The sequence below is a fragment of the Zingiber officinale genome, chromosome 6B, assembly GCF_018446385.1.
Source record: "Zingiber officinale cultivar Zhangliang chromosome 6B, Zo_v1.1, whole genome shotgun sequence".
Classification (NCBI taxonomy): Eukaryota; Viridiplantae; Streptophyta; class Magnoliopsida; order Zingiberales; family Zingiberaceae; genus Zingiber; species Zingiber officinale.
The window spans coordinates 104,313,595-104,334,197 of NC_055996.1; the positions used below are offsets into that span (position 1 = coordinate 104,313,595).

Genomic DNA, 20,603 nt, shown 5'->3' on the forward strand with positions numbered 1-20,603 from the left:
AGGGCCTTGTGGATGGGGTCTTCTTCCGGTCGCTGATCTGAAAGCCGCCCCGAGATTATGATCATATGTTACATCGGGCCAACGAATACATAAACGTGGAAGAAGCGCAAGCCGCCCGGAAAAAGGAAACTCCTACCGAGCGGGCACTTATTCATCTTAGGCGGAAGCGACGCCGCCGCCGCCCAAAGGACCGAGCAATTCGATCCCCACGCGGATCGCACGTACAAGAAGTGGTTGCCGCCAAGCCAAAGAAGAGGTGGACCCCTATGTTCTGCTCCTTCCACAGACGGATCGCACAACACGAGGGATTGTCAAGTCTTCCCTTCGTGGTCAATCCCGTTCGGAAAGCCGGACGACGGTCTCCTCCCATCGACGGAGACAAAGGACCCATGAAGCCGACCGGCCCCGCAAAGGCGACATCAACAGACACCCGATCGGCATAGATCTCCGAGGCAGGAGAATCGCCGGGCGTCGAGAACGGTCACGACCGTCCACTCGGGAAGAGGAAAAGCAGAGCAATACTTCCAGGCGAGATCAGCGTTATTCTTGGCGGGCGGAGGAGACTCAACCGAGCGTAGGCGGGCGTCCAACCGCAGATCCACGCAGTCGGCTGTAGTCAAGAGCGGGCAAGTGGAACGGAAATCACTTTCGGGCCCGGAGACTTAGAAGGAGTAGAAGTGCCCCACGACGACGCTCTGCTCATTAAAGCGGTAATAGCAAATTATACTATTCACCACATATTTGTTGACACAGGGAGCTCAGTCAACATCATATTCAAGAAGGCGTTCGATCAGCTGCAAATTGATCAAGCCGAGCTGCTTCCCATGACGACCCCGCTCTACGGGTTTACGGGCAACGAAGTTCAGCCAGTCGGACAAATTCGGCTGGCTACTTCATTGGGAGAGGAGCCGCTCAGGAGGACCAGGGCAATAAACTTCGTGGTGGTAGACTCTCCTTCGTCCTACAACGTCATTTTGGGACGACCGGCGCTCGGTGAATTCCGAGCGATTGTCTCAACCTTCCACCAGAAGATAAAGTTCCCCGTGGAGGACAAAGTAGGAGAAGTACGTGGAGATCAGCTAGCAGCTCGGCGGTGCTATATAGAGATGGTCCGAGCAGAAGCTTGTTCCGCTTGGAAGGCGCCCCGAATCGAGGTACATGCCATAACCGAGAAACCTCCTGCTTTAATTTATGATGAAAAGGAGGAGGTTCAGATCCATCCGACCCGATCGGAGGCCACGACTTTCATCGCTTCTGATCTGGAGGAGGGGCAGAAGGAGGAGCTGATCCAATGCCTCCAACGAAATCATGATGTTTTCGTCTGGTCGACACATGAGTTGCCCGGAATTTCGCCGAGCCTAGCGCAGCATGAGTTGCATGTCCGACCGGACGCTCGGCCAGTAAAGCAGAGAAAAAGGAGCAGAATGCCATCATCCGGGCGGAAGTAGAAAAACTTCTGGAGGCCGGCCACATACGCGAAGTGCAGTTCCCGAGCTGGCTGGCTAACGTAGTATTAGTCTCCAAGCCGGGCGGCAAGTGGAGAGTTTGCATCGACTTCCGGGACTTAAACAAAGCATGCCCCAAGGACTTCTATCCTCTGCCACGGATAGATCAGCTGGTGGACTCTACGGCCGGCTGCGAATTGATTTGCATGATCGACGCATACCAAGGCTATCATCAGGTGCCGCTCGCCCGTGAAGATCAAGAAAAAGTTAGTTTTGTGATGGCCGACGGCACATATTGCTATAATGTGATGCCGTTCGGATTGAAGAATGTCGGGGCCACCTATCAACGCTTGATGAACAAGGTGTTCAAGGAGTAGATCGGGCGTAATCTGGAAGTCTATGTGGACGACATTCTTATCAAATCCGTCCGAGCGGCCGATCTCTTCAGGGACATGGAAGAAACCTTCCGAACGCTACGCAAATATGGAGTCAAGCTAAATCCTCAGAAATGCTTGTTCGGAGCAAAAGGGGGGCGTTTCTTGGGATATATAGTGACCGAGCGGGGAATTGAAGCCAATCCCAGCAAGGTGAAAGCTCTGCAAGACATGCCGCCTCCCAGAAATACAAGGGAAGTACAACGGTTGACCGGTCGGATAACCGCTTTGTCCAGATTCATCTCCAAAACCGCCGACCGGAGCCTTCCATTCTTCAAGATCCTGCGCAAGGCTACTAAGTTCCAGTGGGATGAAGAATGTGACCAAGCGTTCGGAGAATTGAAGACATATCTTAATTCTCTGCCAGTGTTAGCCAAGCCGATCGGGGGTGAGTCACTTTATATTTATCTGTCGTCAACTGAGCATGCTGTAGGCTCGGCACTTGTGAGGGCGAGCGGCGAAGAGCAGCCGGTGTATTTTCTAAGCCACATTTTGAAAGATGCTGAATCTCGTTACACCGGGCTCGAGAAGTTGGCCTTTGCTTTGGTTCTAGCCGCTCGGCGCCTTCGACCATATTTCTTGGCTCACACCATCATCGTCCGGACGAACAGTCCACTAGGAAGAGTGCTGTTGAATCCGGAAGCGGCCGGACGGCTCATCAAGTGGACGACAGAACTAAGTGAATTTGACATCCAATATCAGCCCCGCTCGGCGATCAAAGCGCAATCCTTGGCTGATTTTGTGACCGAAGTGCAGAGGCCAGAGCCGGAAGCTCTGTGGAGAATATATGTGGATGGGTCTTCCACTCGGCTCGGAAGTGGGATCGGAATATTGCTACTCTCACCTCAAGAAGAAAAGATGCACCTATCCGTCCGACTAGATTACAAGGCCACCAACAATGAAGCAGAGTATGAGGCCCTCATAGCCGGATTGCAGGCAGCCCGGCATGTGGGTGCCAGTCGGGTGACTCTCTATTCGGATTCACAGTTGGCCGCTCAGCAACTTTCTGGTACCTTTGAAATTAACAGCGCTCGGCTTAAGCTCTACGCTGAAGCCTTTGAAAAACTCAAAGCCACTTTCCGAGAGGTCCTTATTCAAAAAATTCCCCGAACGGAGAACCAGGCAGCAGATGACTTGGCCAAGCTAGCAAGTTCTATAGTGTCGGTCACCATTCAGCAACCTATTGAAAAAGTACTGCTGGTAGCGCACGTCGACCGGATGGAAAGCCTCACGTTTCCAAGCGACTGGAGGACACCCATCATAGAGTTCCTCCGCTCGGAAGCCACACCGGCCGATCGGGATGAAGCCCAGCTGCTCAGGAGGAGGGCCGGTCGGTTCACACTTATCGGCGATCAGCTCTACAAGAAGGCTTTCTCTCGCCCGTTGTTGAAGTGTGTGAGCTCGGAAGATTCGGCTTACATCCTCCAGGAGGTACATCAAGGATCGTGCGGAGGACATCCGGGCGGACGATCACTAGCCAAGAAGATTTTGCTAGCTGGATACTTTTGGCCGACCTTACAAATGGACGCCGCTCGGACCGTCTCTACGTGCCTTTCATGCCAGAAGTATCACAACTTCTCTCACCGACCGGCAGAGGTGATGAAAGCATCAACCGTTTCATGTCCGTTCGATCAATGGGGAATGGATATTGTGGGTCCTTTTCCAATGGCGACCGGGCAGAGGAAATTTTTGCTGGTGGCGGTCGATTATTTCTCCAAATGGGTAGAAGCCGAGCCACTAGCCAGGATCACCGAACAGATGGTCAAAAAATTCATATGGCAACACATCATCTGTAGGTTCGGTATCCCTCGCCGATTGGTTTCCGACAATGGGCGGCAATTCACAAGGAAGGTGCTGGAAGATTGGTGCAAAAGCTACGGCATCGAGCAACACTTCACGTCCGTGGCTTACCCCCAAAGCAACGGTCAAGCCGAAGTAGCCAACCGGGAAATTCTCCGTATTCTGCGCGCTCGGCTCGACCACGTGGGAGGAAGTTGGCCGGATGAAGTGTCGGGCGTTTTATGGGCCATCCGGACGACTCCTAAGGAAGGAACGGGCGTTACACCTTTTCATCTGGTGTACGACGGTGAAGCGGTCATTCCGGTTGAAGTCGGCGTCGAGTCCGTCCGGGTCCAATGTTACGATGAAGGCAACGCCGAGCGGAGGAATATGGAGCTGGATTTGGTTGACGAAGAGCGTGCCAAAGCATCCGTTCGGCTGATGGCGTACCGTCAACGAATGAAGCAAAACTATAACTGGTGCGTCATTCCCCCATCATTCCAGGTCGGCGACCTTGTCTGGAAGAAAGTCAAGCCGGTCGGCGACGTCGGCAAGCTTGAAGCTCCATGGGCAGGTCCCTTCAAAATCATCGAAAAGCTCCGCTCGGGCGCGTATTATCTGGAGGATGAGGACGGTCGGCAGCTAGATAGGCCGTGGAGCGCGAACCACCTCCAGCCTTACCGGGCAGGGTGAAAGGTGTGCCTATGTAAATCATCCTGTGTACATTTTTCGACTGAATACTTGAAATGCAGAAATGAAAAGTCAAAGAAACAAATATAAGGCATCGTCATCAAGTAACGAAGGCCCCTCGCCGTTCGGCCGGAGTAAAAGGGTCGAACCAAGCGCGCGAGTATCGAAGGCCCCGTACCGTCCGGACGGAAGGAAATTATCCGAGCCAAAGTACTCGATGAAGCAGATCCTGAGCCGTTCGGCTAAGCGTACGTTCTCCAAGTCGGGTGAAAGGTGCGCTAAATATAAGTTTATATACTTTTTGGTCGCCTATGTACTTGCGATGCAGGAAGTAGAAAGATGAAAGCACTTTGAGTATTCTCTGCGGAAAGGAAAGCCAAGGTCGCTCGACCTGGTAAGGAGTTAGCCTTCAAGCCCGTCTAGCCCAGACGTTAAACCTTAGAGCCGAGCCGTCCGACTATAAATATCCGCGCCGACGAGCTCCGTCGTTAAAGATCGAGAGACGAGCCGACGTCTATAAATAATCCGAGCGGACGAACCGACGAGCTCCGTCGTTAAAGATCGAGAGCCGCGCCGTCCGGCTATAAATATCCGCGCCGACGAGCTCCGTCGTTAAAGATCGAGAGTCGCGCCGTCCGGATATAAATATCCGCGTCGACGAGCTCCGTCGTTAAAGATCGAGGCACGCGCCGATAAATAATCCGAGCGGACGAACCGACGAGCTCCGTCGTTAAAGATCGAGGCAGTCGGCGTCTATAAATAATCCGGGCGGACGCGCGGCGAGCTCCGTCGTTAAAGATCTAGAGACGAGCCGGCGTCTATAAAAGGACGACGAGCTCCGTCGTTAAAGATCGAGAGCCGCGCCGTCCGGCTTTAAATATCCTCGCCGACGAGCTCCGTCGTTAAAGATCGAGGCGGCGTCTATAAATAATCCGGCGGACGAACCGACGAGCTCCGTCGTTAAAGATCGAGGCACGCGCTGTCTAAATAAGGCGGAAAAGCCGGACGAGCTCCGTCGTTAAAGATCGAGAGCCGCGCCGTCCGGCTATAAATATCCGCGCCGACGAGCTCCGTCGTTAAAGATCGAGAGACGAGCCGGCGTCTATAAATAATCCCTATAAATAATCCGAGTGGACGAACCGACGAGCTCCGTCGTTAAAGATCGAGAGCCGCGCCGTCCGACTATAAATATCCGCGCCGACGAGCTCCGTCGTTAAAGATCGAGAGACGAGTCGGCGTCTATAAATAATCTGAGCGGACGAACCGACGAGCTCCGTCATTAAAGATCGAGAGCCGGGCCGTCCGGCTTTAAATATCCGCGCCGACGAGCTCCGTCGTTAAAGATCGAGAGACGAGCCGGCGTCTATAAATAATCCGAGCGGACGAACCGACGAGCTCCGTCATTAAAGATCGAGAGCCACGCCGACGAGCTCCGTCGTTAAAGATCGAGAGCCGCGTTGTCCGGCTATAAATATCCGCGCCGACGAGCTCAGTCGTTAAAGATCGAGAGACGAGCCGGCGTCTATAAATAATCAGAGCGGACGAACCGACGAGCTCCGTCGTTAAAGATCTAGAGCCGTGCCGTCCGGCTATAAATATCCGCGCCGACGAGCTCCGTCGTTAAAGATCGAGAGACGAGCCGGCGTCTATAAATAATCCGAGCGGACGAACCGACGAGCTCCGTCGTTAAAGATCGAGAGACGAGCCGGCGTCTATAAATAATCCGAGCGGACGAACCGACGAGCTCCGTCGTTAAAGATCGAGAGCCGCGCCGTCCGGCTATAAATATCCGCGCCGACGAGCTCCGTCGTTAAAGATCGAGAGACGAGCCGGCGTCTATAAATAATCCGAGCGGGCGAACCGACGAGCTCCGTCGTTAAAGATCGAGAGCCGCGCCGTCTGGCTATAAACATCCGTGCCGACGGGCCCCGTCGTTAAAGATCGAGAGACGAGCCGGCGTCTATAAATAATCCGAGCGGGCGAACCGACGAGCTCCGTCGTTAAAGATCGAGAGCCGCGCCTATAAATAATCCGGGCGGACGAACCGACGAGTTCCGTCGTTAAAGATCGAGACGACGGGCTATAAATATCCGCGCCGACGAGCTCCGTCGTTAAAGATCGAGAGACGAGCCGGCGTCTATAAATAATCCGAGCGGACGAACCGACGAGCTCCGTCGTTAAAGATCGAGAGACGAGCCGGCGTCTATAAATAATCCGAGCGGACGAACCGACGAGCTCCGTCGTTAAAGATCGAGAGCCGCGCCGTCCGGCTATAAATATCCGCGCCGACGAGCTCCGTCGTTAAAGATCGAGAGACGAGCCGACGTCTATAAATAATCCGAGCGGACGAACCGACGAGCTCCGTCGTTAAAGATCGAGAGCCGCGCCGTCCGGCTATAAATATCCGCGCCGACGAGCTCCGTCGTTAAAGATCGAGAGCCGCGCCGTCCGTCCGGCTATAAATATCCATGCCGTCGAGCTCCGACGTTTAATATCGAGAGACCGACGCTAAGTTCCGCTCAGGCTCGAGGTATATAGGTTCTGATCGGCTTATGACGAGCGATTCTTACTAACAACACAGAATGATATGCGGCCGAATGGAAGGGCTGGGGAAAACACTTGCAAGAATGCACCTCGGATGCCAAAGGTGTGATAGCAGACGAGCGGACAGCACAAGTATTAGCAAGGGGACAGTGCAAAAAGATAGAGTACACGAAAGGAAAGCATTTCATTAAAATTAAAACCTTAGGCCGAGTGGCCTAAGTACAAAAAGGTTCATGTTCGTCCGAACGGCGATATTACAAGAATTACTCGATGTAGTCGTAGAGGTCCCTCGGAATGTTGTTAAGGAGCTCCACCTGATCGCCGGCCGGAATATTGGTGGAATCCGGAAGAAGGCCCTTCGACTTCAGGTAGGTCATAGTGGCCTTAATGGCCAAGTCGAAAGCCGAGTACATCCGCTCGCAAATTTTCTCCGAGAACTCGGGCGATCGGATGTGGCTTTGTCGGAGAGCGGCGACTCGGCCCGGCTCGGCATCCTGGTATTCTTTGAAGGTCGCCTGGGAGCTTGTGAGGGCCTCATTCAGACGTTCAATCTTCTCCGCATCGGCCGAGCGGCCTGCCTTCTCCCGGTCAAGCTGCTCCGTCAGCTCCTTTATCTTCAACTCCAAGCCCCGGGCCTCCACGTTTTTCTTCTCCAGATCGGAGATGGCTGTGTTCTTCCGAGTGGTGGCTAGAGTTATCTTTGTGTCAAGCGACTTGACTTGTCGCTCGGACTCGGCTAGGGCGTGGGCCTGGTCAGCTGTTTTCTTCTGCTCAGCAGCCAGCAGAGTTTGAGCTTTCTTTAGTTCTTTTTGCAGCTCGGAGTAGGAAGGGCCTTGGGAGCCGCTCGGACCGCCCGCCGCCCGCAGTTGCCTTATTTCCTCGTCCGCCATAGCCAGGCGGCTGACAACTGCTATCTCTTCCACCCATCTCTGAAGCAAGGCGCAGTTGTTAAAAGCCGAGCGGAAATATTCAGGCAAAACTTCAAAAAACAACAAACTTACCCCCGTAGCCGCTTGCATGTGGCTGTTGGCTAGGTTCTGGAGAGGGATCAGTGCTACTCGCGCTCGAGCGTCGGCCCACATCTCGGCGAGGGGCCCTTTCAAAGTAATGGTGTGCTCGGGCGCGGTGGGCCGGTCGGCTTCTGGTAGCAACTCTTCAGTTGGAAGATGAAGAGTAACTCGTATCGTGCGGCCGTGACCAGGGATAGCCCGACCGGGATCAGAAGCTGGCGCAGAAAATCGCGAATGGATGGTCGAGCATTGGACTGAACGGCGAGCAGGGGGGAGAGCGTCGACCGGAGTGACCTCGACCGGAGTAGTGAGTTCGTCCCAGTCAGAAGGAGTCCGGTCGGACGAGATGGTCTCGGGCACAGGCGCCTTGCCTTTAGCAGCCACGGCGGCCCGGTCGGAGGGTTGGACCGCGGAGGTAGCCGAGCGCAGCGGAGTCTCCACCCGGCGCCTCTTTTGCAGTGGCTGTTCCTCCTCCCGAACGAACCCTTCTTCTGGGGCCATTAGTTCCCTGGTGGGGGTAGCTCCGCTGGCTACCTGCTGTTGAGAGGCCGGAGCGACCGATTCAGCCTGGGTGCCGCTCTCTCCTTCGTGAGAACCGACCGGCTGAATACCCAGCGCCTCCATTTCCTTTGCCGCGGCGGCCTCCAGCGCCGCTGCCTTTCTCTTCAAAACGCCGGCCATCACCGAGTCCATGACGATGTCAGCTGCATGAAAAGAAGAAGAAATCAGTTAGCAATTAAAGCAAGCGCCCAAGCAAAATTCTTACCGAAGCCGGTCGATAGGACTCAGCCCAAAAATGTACATCACTCCCTCGTGAAGAAGTTTGTTGATGTCAAGCAGCAGACTAGTACATTTTCGGCGTGAAGATAATCCGGTCGGGTCTTGAATTTCTTCAACTCGGGTGAGGTAGGCCTGCCACTGGGTCGGAAAGTTGGGTTGACCGGGCATGCGAATGTAGAAATAATAGTCCTTCCAATATTTATTGGAAGTGGGTAGTTATTGAAGAAGACCGGACCGGGCCGAGCTTGGAACATAAAGGTGCGGCTCGGCTTGCTTAGGGTAATAGAAATAAAGAAGATCTCCGGTCGGAGAGGAATGTTGTGAATCTTAAACAAAGCGACAACGCAGAGGAGGCGGAAGGTATTTGGTACTAAACTTCCGGCGGCACGCAAAATAATTCTGGGCGTCTGCTATAAAGGGATGCGGGAACCGCAGGGCGGTGAATGGTCACGAAGACACGAAACCACCGCTCGGCGTGTGTGGCCGGGGACCGGCTAGGCGAACCGATATCCTCGGGGATTTGAAATTGTCGACGAATATCAAAATCCGTTGTTGAAGCAGGATCGCATAGTAGTATACCATGGGCCTAAGGATTGTTCTTCGGGATGAGAGGCGGCCATGATCCGGATAGGAGAAATCAAAAAGGAAGTTCAAAGGCGAAGAAGGGAATTTCAAAGGCGGAGCTAGGGAAGAAAGGCGAATTAGATCAGGAAAGGAAGGAGGAAAGACCTAAAACCTTCGAGATGGATCGGGGAAAGGCACCGGAGAGCGTCAGGGGGCAGCAACAAGATCGCCGGAGCTCCAAAGCGCAGAGAGCAGCAGTAGAGGTAATGGGGGCGTGTGAAGGTGAGAAGGAAACGAAGAGTTTTTAGGGTGAGGGCCGGGCGGCCTCCACCGTCGGATCCAGGTCACGGGAATCAAAGCATACATCTAGCCGTTTATTTCGAATTGCTTCGATCACATCAAAATATCATGCAACCGCCTCCGTACTCTGGTGGCATTGCTCCACGTGGCAGTCAATCATTCGGAGCATTTAATGAAGGTATGATCGACTTTGATGTCGAAGATTGGCGCAGAACACGAGGAGATCCGGTGAAGGCCATCGTTGATTCATTCAAGGATATTTCCTTGGCTGACCGAGCGGCGAGTATTAGCATGGAGGAGCCGTTTGGCTAGACTCACAGTCCAGTCAGTCGGACTATTCGCCTCCTTCGACTAGACTTGAAGGGGAGGTAAGTGATCCGGTGGTAAGAGCGGGCCCCCCCCTCTTGCAATGTCAACGCCAAGTGGAAGTCACCGGAGTAGCCACCCATCCGGGAGGAGTGTGGTCCGACCGGACGGACGACCATAGACGGCCGGTCCGACCGGATTGCCGGCCGGGCCGATGGAATCGGATGCACGGATGGGTCTGGCCGGCTCGCACTTATGGTTGGAAGGCACCCTGTCAAATCGGGGTTCCGACGCTCAGTTAAAAAGGTCATGGACCGAGCTGACCTTTTGACCGACCACAGTCATAAAGCACCCCTGTTTATTAGTCTCCACAAAGCACAAGTAAACCACTGCGGATGTCCGGTCGGATGTTGAGGGAGATGTCCACTCGGACGACAAGTTTGGAACAAGGGAAAAGACCCGAGGATTTCTTCTCTGACAACCGGTAGGTTTCACGTGTGTGCCATGCTCCAAATCTTGTGACAGGGGATTCTGCTGTCCCATCGAGGGCATGCTCTGACTATAGCGATATGGGTCAGGTAAGCTTTCTAACAGCCGCATACCTGGGAAAGGACAGAGGACACGTATGCACCTAGGTACGCGTGCCCAAACCCTTCACAAGCTCTATATAAAGAACCTCAGGTTTCGCCGGGGAGGTACGTATTCGGAGACTTTGGAAGCCACTTTGTTCATCGTAGCTTACCTGACTTGAGCGTCGGAGGGTCGCCGCCGGGAACCCCTTCCCGGCTCGACTTCTGTGCAGGCTAGCCGGAGCGTCGCGCCACCAGTGGGAGATCTACATCAGCGAGCCGAAGAGCGCTACGTGCCCAGCGTCTGTTGACTTCTGGTTCGGACAGGATCAACATTAATATATCCCCTCAACATATTACAATACTCAATAAATACTTAAATTAATTTTATTTTAATTTTTTTAAAAATACCAAACACTATAACCTAATTGGGAAGCATGAACCCCAGAGGTAAAATCTTTAAAAAAAATAATTTTGATACTATAACCCAAAGCATGAACCCTAGAGGTAAAATATAAAAAAAATAGCTTTGATACTATAACTCAAAGCCTGAACCCTAGAGGTAAAATCTAAAACAAAATAGCTTTGATACTATAACCCAAAGTCTGAACCCTAGAGGTAAAATCTAAAAAAAAAAAATAATTTTGATACTATAACCCAAAGCCTGAACCCTAAATAGCTTTGATACTATAACCGAAAGTCTAAACCTTAGAGGTAAAATCTAAAAAAAATAGCTTTGATACTATAACCCAGTCTGAATCCTAAAAATAAAATTTTAAAAAATATTTTAATTATTTGTTTTAATTCAAATTTTTTTTAAAAAAAACTAAACTAAAACCTGATATCCTACGCGCGCGCACAGTCGCGCACTGTGCGGGCACGCAGGATATCAGGATCGTGTATATATATATATATATATATATATAAAGAGAGAGAGAGAGAGAAAGAGAGAATGTTAATTTTAATATGTTTTTGTTGAATGATAATAATTCGATAGAAAGAAGAAAAATTATACGTATAGAAGATATCCGATCCTTTAATGAGTATGGATATATCCATCGGATATCCTATACCCGATGGGTATGGGTACGGAGGATATAGAATCTGATCCGAACCCGACTTATTATCATCCCTAGGAGGGAAGGGGGAGGGGCATTTAGGGTACTGTTCATCTGTGGAAAAGGGGTTTCTTCGTTTTTTTGCTTCCGTCGCCAAGAGAGGGGGTCAGCTTCTTCCTCTCACGCTACGCTCCTCGCCCACGCCAGTCGCCACTCCTCTTCTTCTCCTCCTCGCTCCACCGACACGAACAAGGGAGTTCGTGGTTCTTCTCTGCCACCAAGGGGGTAGCCTCTCCCTCTCCTCACGCCCGTCGGCCATCCGCCGCCCCTTCTCCTGTGCTCTCTTTCTCACGACGAGGAGGTCAACAACCCCTCTCTCCACCTTCACCCTAAGCCGGACGTTGTCGCATCTCGTGCCCAAGCGACCTTGCTCCCTCAGCCTCTTCCTCTCCGCGCCTACTGCCAAGGTCGTCTCTCTCCCTCTTCACGTCGTTGCGAAGGCCACCACTGCCCCAAGCGCGAACGTTGCCTTGGAGGTTTTCCGTCGCATCCCCTCGCCAACGCCGACGCCTCTTCTTCTCCCTGCACATGCACGCCTCTGACTTCCTCTCGTCGCCACCTCCTCTCCACGTCGACGCCGCAGAGAGCACCGACGCCGACGATCTTCCCCTCTTTCGTACAACGTTGACGTCAGCCAAGGAAGCATCACCTCCTCCCCTCTCACCAACAGCCTCGTCGGCTGTCCCCATGGCCGGACCTACACCTTCGCAACTGCCCCAGCACGGATCCTATTACTATTGTCGTAGGCCCTATTATCGCCGATCTGACCACGTTCCGTTTTCGCTGTGTTCCGACCCTTGCATTGATCTGACTTGCGCGTGGTGTTTCGACCTTCGAGCCGCGGTTGTATTTCGGACTGTGTGTTTTATATCTAGCCTTCTTGTTGTTGTTAATTCCCGAACTGCGTGCTGAGATCCTATTCCAGCCTGTGCGCCAATTCCCTATCATGATCTGTGTGCCAATGTCCTATCTCGGCCCGTGTGCCGAAGTCATATCCCGACCTACGTGCCGAGGTCACATCTAGTTTCGTGCCACCACGTCTGGCTCCGCATTGTCAAATCCAGCTGTCCAACTGGCTTATAGTCATCTGCTCTTTTGGGTCACAACAACTCGAGCAGCGTTGTCGTGACCCGAAATCCTATTCCATCTGCTCTTTATGTCTAGCCTTCTTGTTGTTGTTAATTCCCGGCCTGCGTGCCGAGATCCTATTCCAGCCTGCACGCCAATGCCCTATCCTAATCTGTGTGCCAATGTCCTATCTCGGCCCGTGTGCCGAAGTCATATCCCGGCCTGCGTGCCGAAGTCATATCCCGGCCTGCGTGCCGAGGTCACATCCAGTTTCGTGCCACCACGTCCGACTCCGCATTGTCAAATCCAGCTCTCCAGCCGGCTTATAGTCATATGCTCTTTCGGGTCACGACAACTTGAGCAGCGTCCCATCCGAAGGCGCCCCCTATGCCAGGGTACGTTCTTTGTTCATATTCTATATGCATTTCATTATTTTATGTCTTAGTCTGTTACTTATATACTCGTTGGATTTGCCTCGAGGATCGGGGTACCAGGGACCGGGGCGACCCGGTCGCTAGCTGCAGGTAGCGTTGACCAGAGGATTTCTGACGACTTGGTCAACATAGAAGTCATCTCAGCACACCCCCCCCCTCCGAGATATCGCGATTCGGTCAACATTCCATCCACCTCACCCGGCGGCCCGTCTGACTTAGATTCCGGACATGATCAATTTGGCGATGTCTGTGGGAAACTTCTTCACCTGTTCTGGAACGTGAAGATGAACGACGTCGGAAGATTCTTTTCTATTATCATAGTCCCAGAGGATTCTGACGAACATATTATCTTCTACCCTCCCTCCACGGGTATTCGGGAGTCGAGGGATTGAGTTGGAGCCTCAGCTGACCAACAGGTTAATTTTTTTATTATATTTTTTCCCTGACTCCACGGGTATTCGGGAGTCAAGGGACCGAGAAAAATCCTAAGTCGGTTGGCACGACTCCTCTATCAAGTACGTTACGGGGTTTGCTCCCTTTTTATAGTTATAGGATCTGCTATAGTTTCCCTGCTAAAAGAGTAAGATTCTAGTCCCTTGATAAAAAACTAGGGCCCTAGATCTTTGATCGGACACTAGGGGCACAACTCCCCGATAAGACATTAGGGGCACAACTCTCCAATCAGACACTAGGGACACACCTCCCGATCAATGACTCGCAGTACAGCTTCCCGATCAGGATTTAGGGGTCTTGCTCTTTGATTACAGGCTAGGGGTCTTACTCTCCGATCATGGACTAGGGGCCTAGCTCCCAGGTCAGGTGTGTTATAGGCTCTGCACCCTTTAACATGGGGCTTTGCATCTTTTTACTGCTACAGGTTTTGCACCCTTCACCATGGGGCTCTGCATCCTTTTACTGTTACAGGCTCTATACCCTTCACCATGGGACTCTACATCCTTTTACTACTACAAGCTCTGCATCCTTCACCATGGGGCTATGCATCCTCTTATTACTATATGCTCTGCATCCTCCACCTGTTTTGCATCCTCTTACATCTACAGGTTTTGCTCCCTTCACCCACAGTGCTCTGCTTCCTTCTATTGCTATGGACTTTGCTCCCTTATATTACCATGGATTTCACTTCCTTTGACGATCAGGGCTCAGATTATTATCTTCTCCCCTCGCTCCATGGGTATTCGAGAGATGAGGGACCGAGACAGATCCTCAGTCGGTCGACACCACTCTGATTAAGTATGATAAAGACTCTCCTCCCTTATATTGTTACTGGCTCCGCTTCTATGGACTTCAGGGTTTCACCTCTCCCATTCGGAGTCGAGCTATCGCCACTGGTCTCTGACCAGAGTATCACCACCAGTCTCGGATCGGAGTATCGCTAACGATCTCTCGGTCGGGCTTCCAGACTACTTCCCGGTTGGGCTTCCAGACTAATTCTCATTCAAACTTCCAGACCAATTCTCGGTCAAGCTTCCGACCAATTCCTGGTCAGGTCTCCAGATCAAGTCCTAGTCAGACCTCCAGATCAAGTCCTGGTCAGATCTCCAGATCAATTCCTGGTCAGGTCTCCAGATCAAGTCCTGGTCAGGTCTCCAGATCAAGTCCTGGTCAGACCTCCAAATCCATTCCTGGTTAGGTCTCTAGGTCAAATCCTGGTCAGGCCTCCAGATTGCTTCCTGGTCAGGCCTCCAGATCACTTCTCGGTCACGCCTCCAGACTCTCGTCCTAGCCCGAGTTATAAGTGAGCATGCTCTCACGCCTCCGACTCTCACCCCAACGCGAGTTATAAGTGAACATGCTGTCACGCCTCCAGACTCTCGTCCCAGTGCGAGTTATAAGTGAGCATGCTCTCACCACCAATAACCTCTCGGTCGGGATCCAGAATCTCGCCCCAGCGCGAGTTATAAGTGAGCATGCTCTCACGCCTCCAAACTCTCGCCCTAGTGCGAGTTATAAGTGAACATGCACTCACGACTCCAGACCCTCCCCCCCAGCACGAGTTATAAGTGAGCATGCTCTCACGCCTCCAGACTTTCCCCCAGTGTGAGTTATAAGTGAGCATGCTCTCACGATTCCAGACTCTTGCCCCAGCGCGAGTTATAAGTGAGCATGCTCTCACGACCAACGACCTCTCGGTCGGACTCCAGACTCTCGCCCCAGCGCGAGTTATAAATGAGAATGCTCTCACGACCAACGACCTCTCGGTCAAGCTCTCACGATCAACTACTAGTCGGTTGGGTTACTCTCTAGTCAGGGGATCACTTCACTCGCCGCTCTGCCCCGACACTCACCATTCGCATTTCGCTCATCGCTGTTACTCGGTCGGCACTCACTCGCTGCTCTGCCCGGCACTCAGTACACTCGTTTCACTCGCCGCTCTGCCCGACACTCACCATTCGCGTTTCACTCATTACTGTTGCTCGGTCGGCACTCACTATTCGAGTTTCACTCATCGCTGTTGCTCGGTCGGCACTCACCGCTCACTCGCTGCTCTGTCTGGCACTCAGCACACTCGCTGCACTCGTCGCTCCGCCCGACACTCACCGTTCGCATTTCGCTCATCAATGTTGCTCGGTCGGCACTCACCGCTCACTCGCTGCTCTGTTCGACACTCATCATACTCGCTTCACTTGTCGTTCTGCCCGGCACTCACCATTCACGTTTCGCTCATCGGTGTTGCTCGGTTGGCTCTCACCGCTCACTCGCTGCTCTGCCTGGCACTCATCAGACTCGCTTCACTCGCCGCTCCGCCTAGCACTCACCGTTTGCGTTTCGCTCATCGCTATTGCTCGGTCGACACTCACCGCTCACTTGCTGCTCTGCCCGGCACTCATTTCACTCACATTGCTTGACACTCGCGCCTCACTCACTGCTCGGATCAAGGGCTCTGCTCCCGATCGTGTTCACGACTTTGTTCGTCCATCATTCTCTCTATTGCTCGGTCGTGAATTACTGTCGCTCGGTCGACATTTTTCTCGGTCGCGCTCATGGCTTTGCTCGTCCATCATTCTCTCTATTGCCCGATCGCGATTTACTATCCCTCGGTCAGCATTGTTCTTGGTTGCGCCCACTCGGATCCTCGGCTGTGCCTCCTCTTGCATTCGCCTTCGATGGGCTTTGTGCCCACTTGGGCTATCGATGTTGTGCCTTTCGATCTCTCGGGATCCGCTCCTGCTTGATTCACGAGCTCTGCGTCTGCTCATCTCAAGGGCTCTGCTCCCTTCCCCTTCGATTTCATAGGTTTTACGCTCGCTCCGCTCACGGGATCTGCTTTCGCTCGCCCATCGTCTCTCGACCGCTCGGTATTCTCGATCACTCGGTTAACACTTTTTGGTCGCCCGATCGGGATTTATTATCGCTCGATCACGCCCTCGACATCGCTCGCCTATTTTTATTCCACCCGATCGGCATTATCTTTGTTGCCTGGTCGACATTTTCTCAATCGCGCGCTCAACACCTCTCGCCTACCGTCTTTCTACTCGCTCGACATTCTTGATCACCCGGTCAACATCTTTCAGTCGCCTGATCGCGTTTTATTGTCACTTGCTTGATACTATTTTGGTCGCTCGCTCGGCATCGCCACAAATACTCATTCGACTTCATATGATAGGTTCAACGATCTGATTCTGCATTCAGGAGCGATTCCATTTTACATTAGGCTGGGTTTAGTCAGTCGGACTCGTGCCTCCTTCGACTAGAGTTGAAGGGGAGGTTTGTGATGTGGAAAGGGCTTAAGGGCAGATAAGGGATTAAGAGAAGGGGGAGGGGTATTTTGGTCATGGCACGGTAGCATTCCTTTTATGAAACTGTTGATCCGTGAAAAAGAAAATAAACTCTTTGGAAATATAAACATTTAGGTTCACAAAAATAGACTTTTTCTTATCTTTTTATCCCCATAAATTATAAAAAAAATCATTTAAAATCTATTATTTTTAAAAAAAATCTATAAGATTATTTATTAACACTTATTATTATTAACCTCAACTGAACATTAATGGAGGAGCAAATCAGTAGTTCATTCCAAAAAGAAAGAAAGAGAGTAATTACCAACTTGTTTTCTCATTGCAAATAAGTAGTCCAGGAAAAGAAATTCTTTCATTGAAGGCAAAGAAAAAGAGTCGTACAAACGCAGCAGTGCAATAATCATCCTCCGTGTAGAAACTAGTTATGAAAAAAAATAAAATAAAGACATCATTCGTATGAAAATAATTATTAACTCTGAACCATAAGAGAAAGGAATAAGTTCCCTAAAGAATCCATCAGATTTCGTTCTCTACTGGATCACCTAATTAGGCCACAGCAGGCATATCTGCAAGCCACGGGTCCAGTGGCTTTCCAATAGAATAAACAATGAAGCCAATCTGCCTGTGCTTCTCAGGGTCTACCACATTGCGACCGTCGAAGATGAAGGCAGGCTTCTGCACGTTCGCGTAGATTTTAGCATAGTCCAGTGTCTTAAACTCATCCCACTCAGTCAGGATGCATACTCCATGGGCCCCCTTGGTGGCCTCGTAAGCATCCCAGGTCACTGTCACCTCCTTCACTGCTGTTGGGCTCATTGGCTGGAGGTGGATCGGGTGATCCCAATCGAATTTGTTCATTGCAAGATCGTGCTGGATCTGGTCCTCGGTCACCTGTGGATCGTAGATGCACGGATGAACATGAAAGTGGAGGTTGGCGTAAAATTGGTCTTTGAAAAAGGGTAAAAAAATCATCGGGAGGTAAATGGGGTCGGTCGTAGAGGGGATGACGATTTGATAATCGAAGGGGAAACAGTAGGTGAATTTCATCTAATCGATCTTATCCCCGTTGAACTTGGATCCGGCAGAAGTGTACCAAAGCCTGGAGGTGGACTCAAGTGGTTGAGGAGACGAAGCCATAGAAAATAGAGAAGGAAGACGATCGATGACTCGACGAGAGAAAGAAAGAAAGGGCTTACTGAGAAATATCGTCGGCAATGACAAGGAGGAGGCGAGGTGTTAGAGAGCGTGCTCAAGAGAGAAGGCGCAATCAAGTAGGAAAACAACGATGAGTAAGTAAGGGCTTATAAATCCTGAGGACGATCGCTGTGAGCCGTTCGATCGAGGGCTATGGAAAACGGAGCCAAGATTTGACCGTTGAATTTGAAACGGTGCTTGTCACATCAACCTCAGATATTCGCATGTCACATCAAGCATGCGGCAGTAGAGAATGGAACATGTGGCGCCTGGCAACGGGGGTGCATTAATGTGGTTTAATTAAAAGGCATGTATGACGTGTTCGACAATAATGACCAGAGATTTGCATAGTCTTCTAGAAATAGTGATGTCGTTAACAACTATTAAAAGGCACTTGTTCGAGAAAGTGGCAAGAAGTGGAAAACTCGCTAAGTGTCGTCGTCAACCATCCTGATCGACAAACATCCCTAACTGAGAAGCAGTCGAGCGGAGATATTGTTAACATGCAGTATAGTTGAGTAGCGACTCTAAACCCAGGTCAATAACTGATAGGCGAACGATGGCTCTAAACCTAGGTCGGTAACTGATAGGCGAACGATGGCTCTAAACCTAGGTCGGTAACTGATAGCCGAGCGGCTACTCTAAACCCAGGTCAATAATTGATAGTCGCTCTAAACCCAGGTAGGTAACTGATAGCCGAGTGGCAGCTTTAAACCCATGGTAGCAGTGGTAGTTGAGCAATGACTCTAAAGCACAGAATTTCCGATCAACCATGAAGGTCACCGAAGACACTGCTTATCCAGTCAGTCAAATTTATAGTCTCCTTCGACTAGACTTAAGGGGAAGGCTTGTGATGCGACGATAAAGGGGGTCCACCAAGCGTGGGTCAAGGGCGGAGATAGCAGTCAACGCTAGGGAATCAACGGGCTCACCAAAAGTGGGACGAGCAGAAGGTCGACTTCAACTATCGATCGGGTCTAAAGGATCCGATCGGTAAGGAAGCTCATCTGAGTAGATCGCTCAGCCGACCGGGGTCAGTATAGAAAGAACATCATAGGCTCACAACGAACCAAATGAGTGCCAGACCGACCAGAGTTCATGTCCGGTCGGGCAAGAAACAACCTGCTGAACCAAGGTACTATGAAGAAAAGAAGTTGTGATCGACCGGGCGGGGGAGTCCCGGTTGAGCGGCTACCTCGCTCGGCCAAAATAGTGGGACTCCTCCCATATCTGTTAATATCCTTCTGGGAGGTAATGTCACTAACAACAGGGTATGGTCAATAGGTAAATCGTACGACAAAAATTTTTACTGTCATATCAGAGATTTACATGCCCGGTTAAGGTATGGTGTTAGAGACACTTTTCTAACGTGTCTTTTCATAGAACGATTGGGAAAACGTGCCCATGCCTTGAGGAGCGTAAACGTCGCATACTGGAATACTATATAAAGGGGGGTCCATGCACCAACGAAGATATGTGACATCTGTTATTTGTGCTTGTGCTCTCACTATTGCTATATTGCTCCGCCATCTTTCTACTATTCTGATTAGGGGTGTAAACGAACCGAATCAAGTCGAATATGCTGAAAATTTAAGGCTCGAATTCGGCTCGAAACAGGTATATTCGAGTTCGAGCTCGATTCGAAGCTCGAAAAATTTAAAATTTTGTGTTCGAGTTCAGTTAGAATTAGGGCTCGAGTTCGAGTTCGAGTTCGGCTCGAAAGATTTGAATATGTTCACGAACTATTCGAATTATTGCTCGAAAATAGGTACTCGAAAGGCTCGAAATTTATTTATTTAATATATATTTAACTTATATTAATAAAATATTAAGGCTCGTGAGCGGCTCGCGAACTATCGAACAATATAATTTGGGCTCGAGTTCGGCTTGAAAAAAAGTTTAAACATGTTCTAGTTCAGCTCGAATTCGATAAATTCGAATACGAATCGAATATTTTTCCAACTAGTTCGAAAAGCTCGTGAGCCGGGTCGATTCGTTTGCAATCCTAATTCTAATAACTAATTTGAACATCGGAGGACCAATACCGAAGACGTCTTTCTTGATCTGGTATTAGTATTGATATTTCTTGTATTATAGATTAGAACGACGTCTTTACATGATCAATCAACTAAGGAATCGTATCCCTAACTAACTTTCTTTTCCAGAGATCAAGTAAAGGATGACACATGAAGTAAACGGTTGAATTTGATGCAATCAAAAGACTTAAAATCTAACAAAAAGATGGACGGTTGAATGACATACAATTGTGAGAACTCAAAAGAAAATTATATTAATTCAAAAAAATTACATGATTTTGAATTTAATAAATTTAAAATTTATCTTTAACTTTTTGTCCTTCAAAATTTTTTTTTTGCCTTATTATAATTTGGATTTATAAAGAAAATATTTATAACAGTTTGATTTATGTGAATAAAAAAAACGTGACATTTAATTCGCTAAAAGGAAACTGGAAGTTCCTTGTGTTTTTCGAGTTTTGCGAGATGCCAACTTGGCTTACGCGTTGAAAACGTCAAATGCAGTATCATCTGTAACTCCTCCGTAAAATTAATTAGTACTGTCCGATCTCAGGTAGAATCTTTTAGATCATTT

General features: G+C 50.5%; 1 protein-coding gene across 1 annotated transcript; it reads right to left on the reverse strand.

Moving 5' to 3' along the window:
• Positions 1-17,345: 17,345 nt before the first annotated feature.
• LOC121991318 (UDP-glucose 6-dehydrogenase 3) lies at positions 17,346-17,846 on the reverse strand. The gene has a single exon (XM_042545330.1). The coding sequence runs from the start codon at positions 17,844-17,846 to the stop codon at positions 17,346-17,348; it is 501 nt and encodes a 166-aa protein (XP_042401264.1).
• Between the last annotated feature and the right edge of the window lie 2,757 nt (positions 17,847-20,603).

What these genes read in the sequence shown, in the direction of transcription:
- LOC121991318 (XM_042545330.1), bottom strand. Translation starts at nt 17,846, where the DNA reads ATGAAATTCACCTACTGTTTCCCCTTCGATTATCAAATCGTCATCCCC.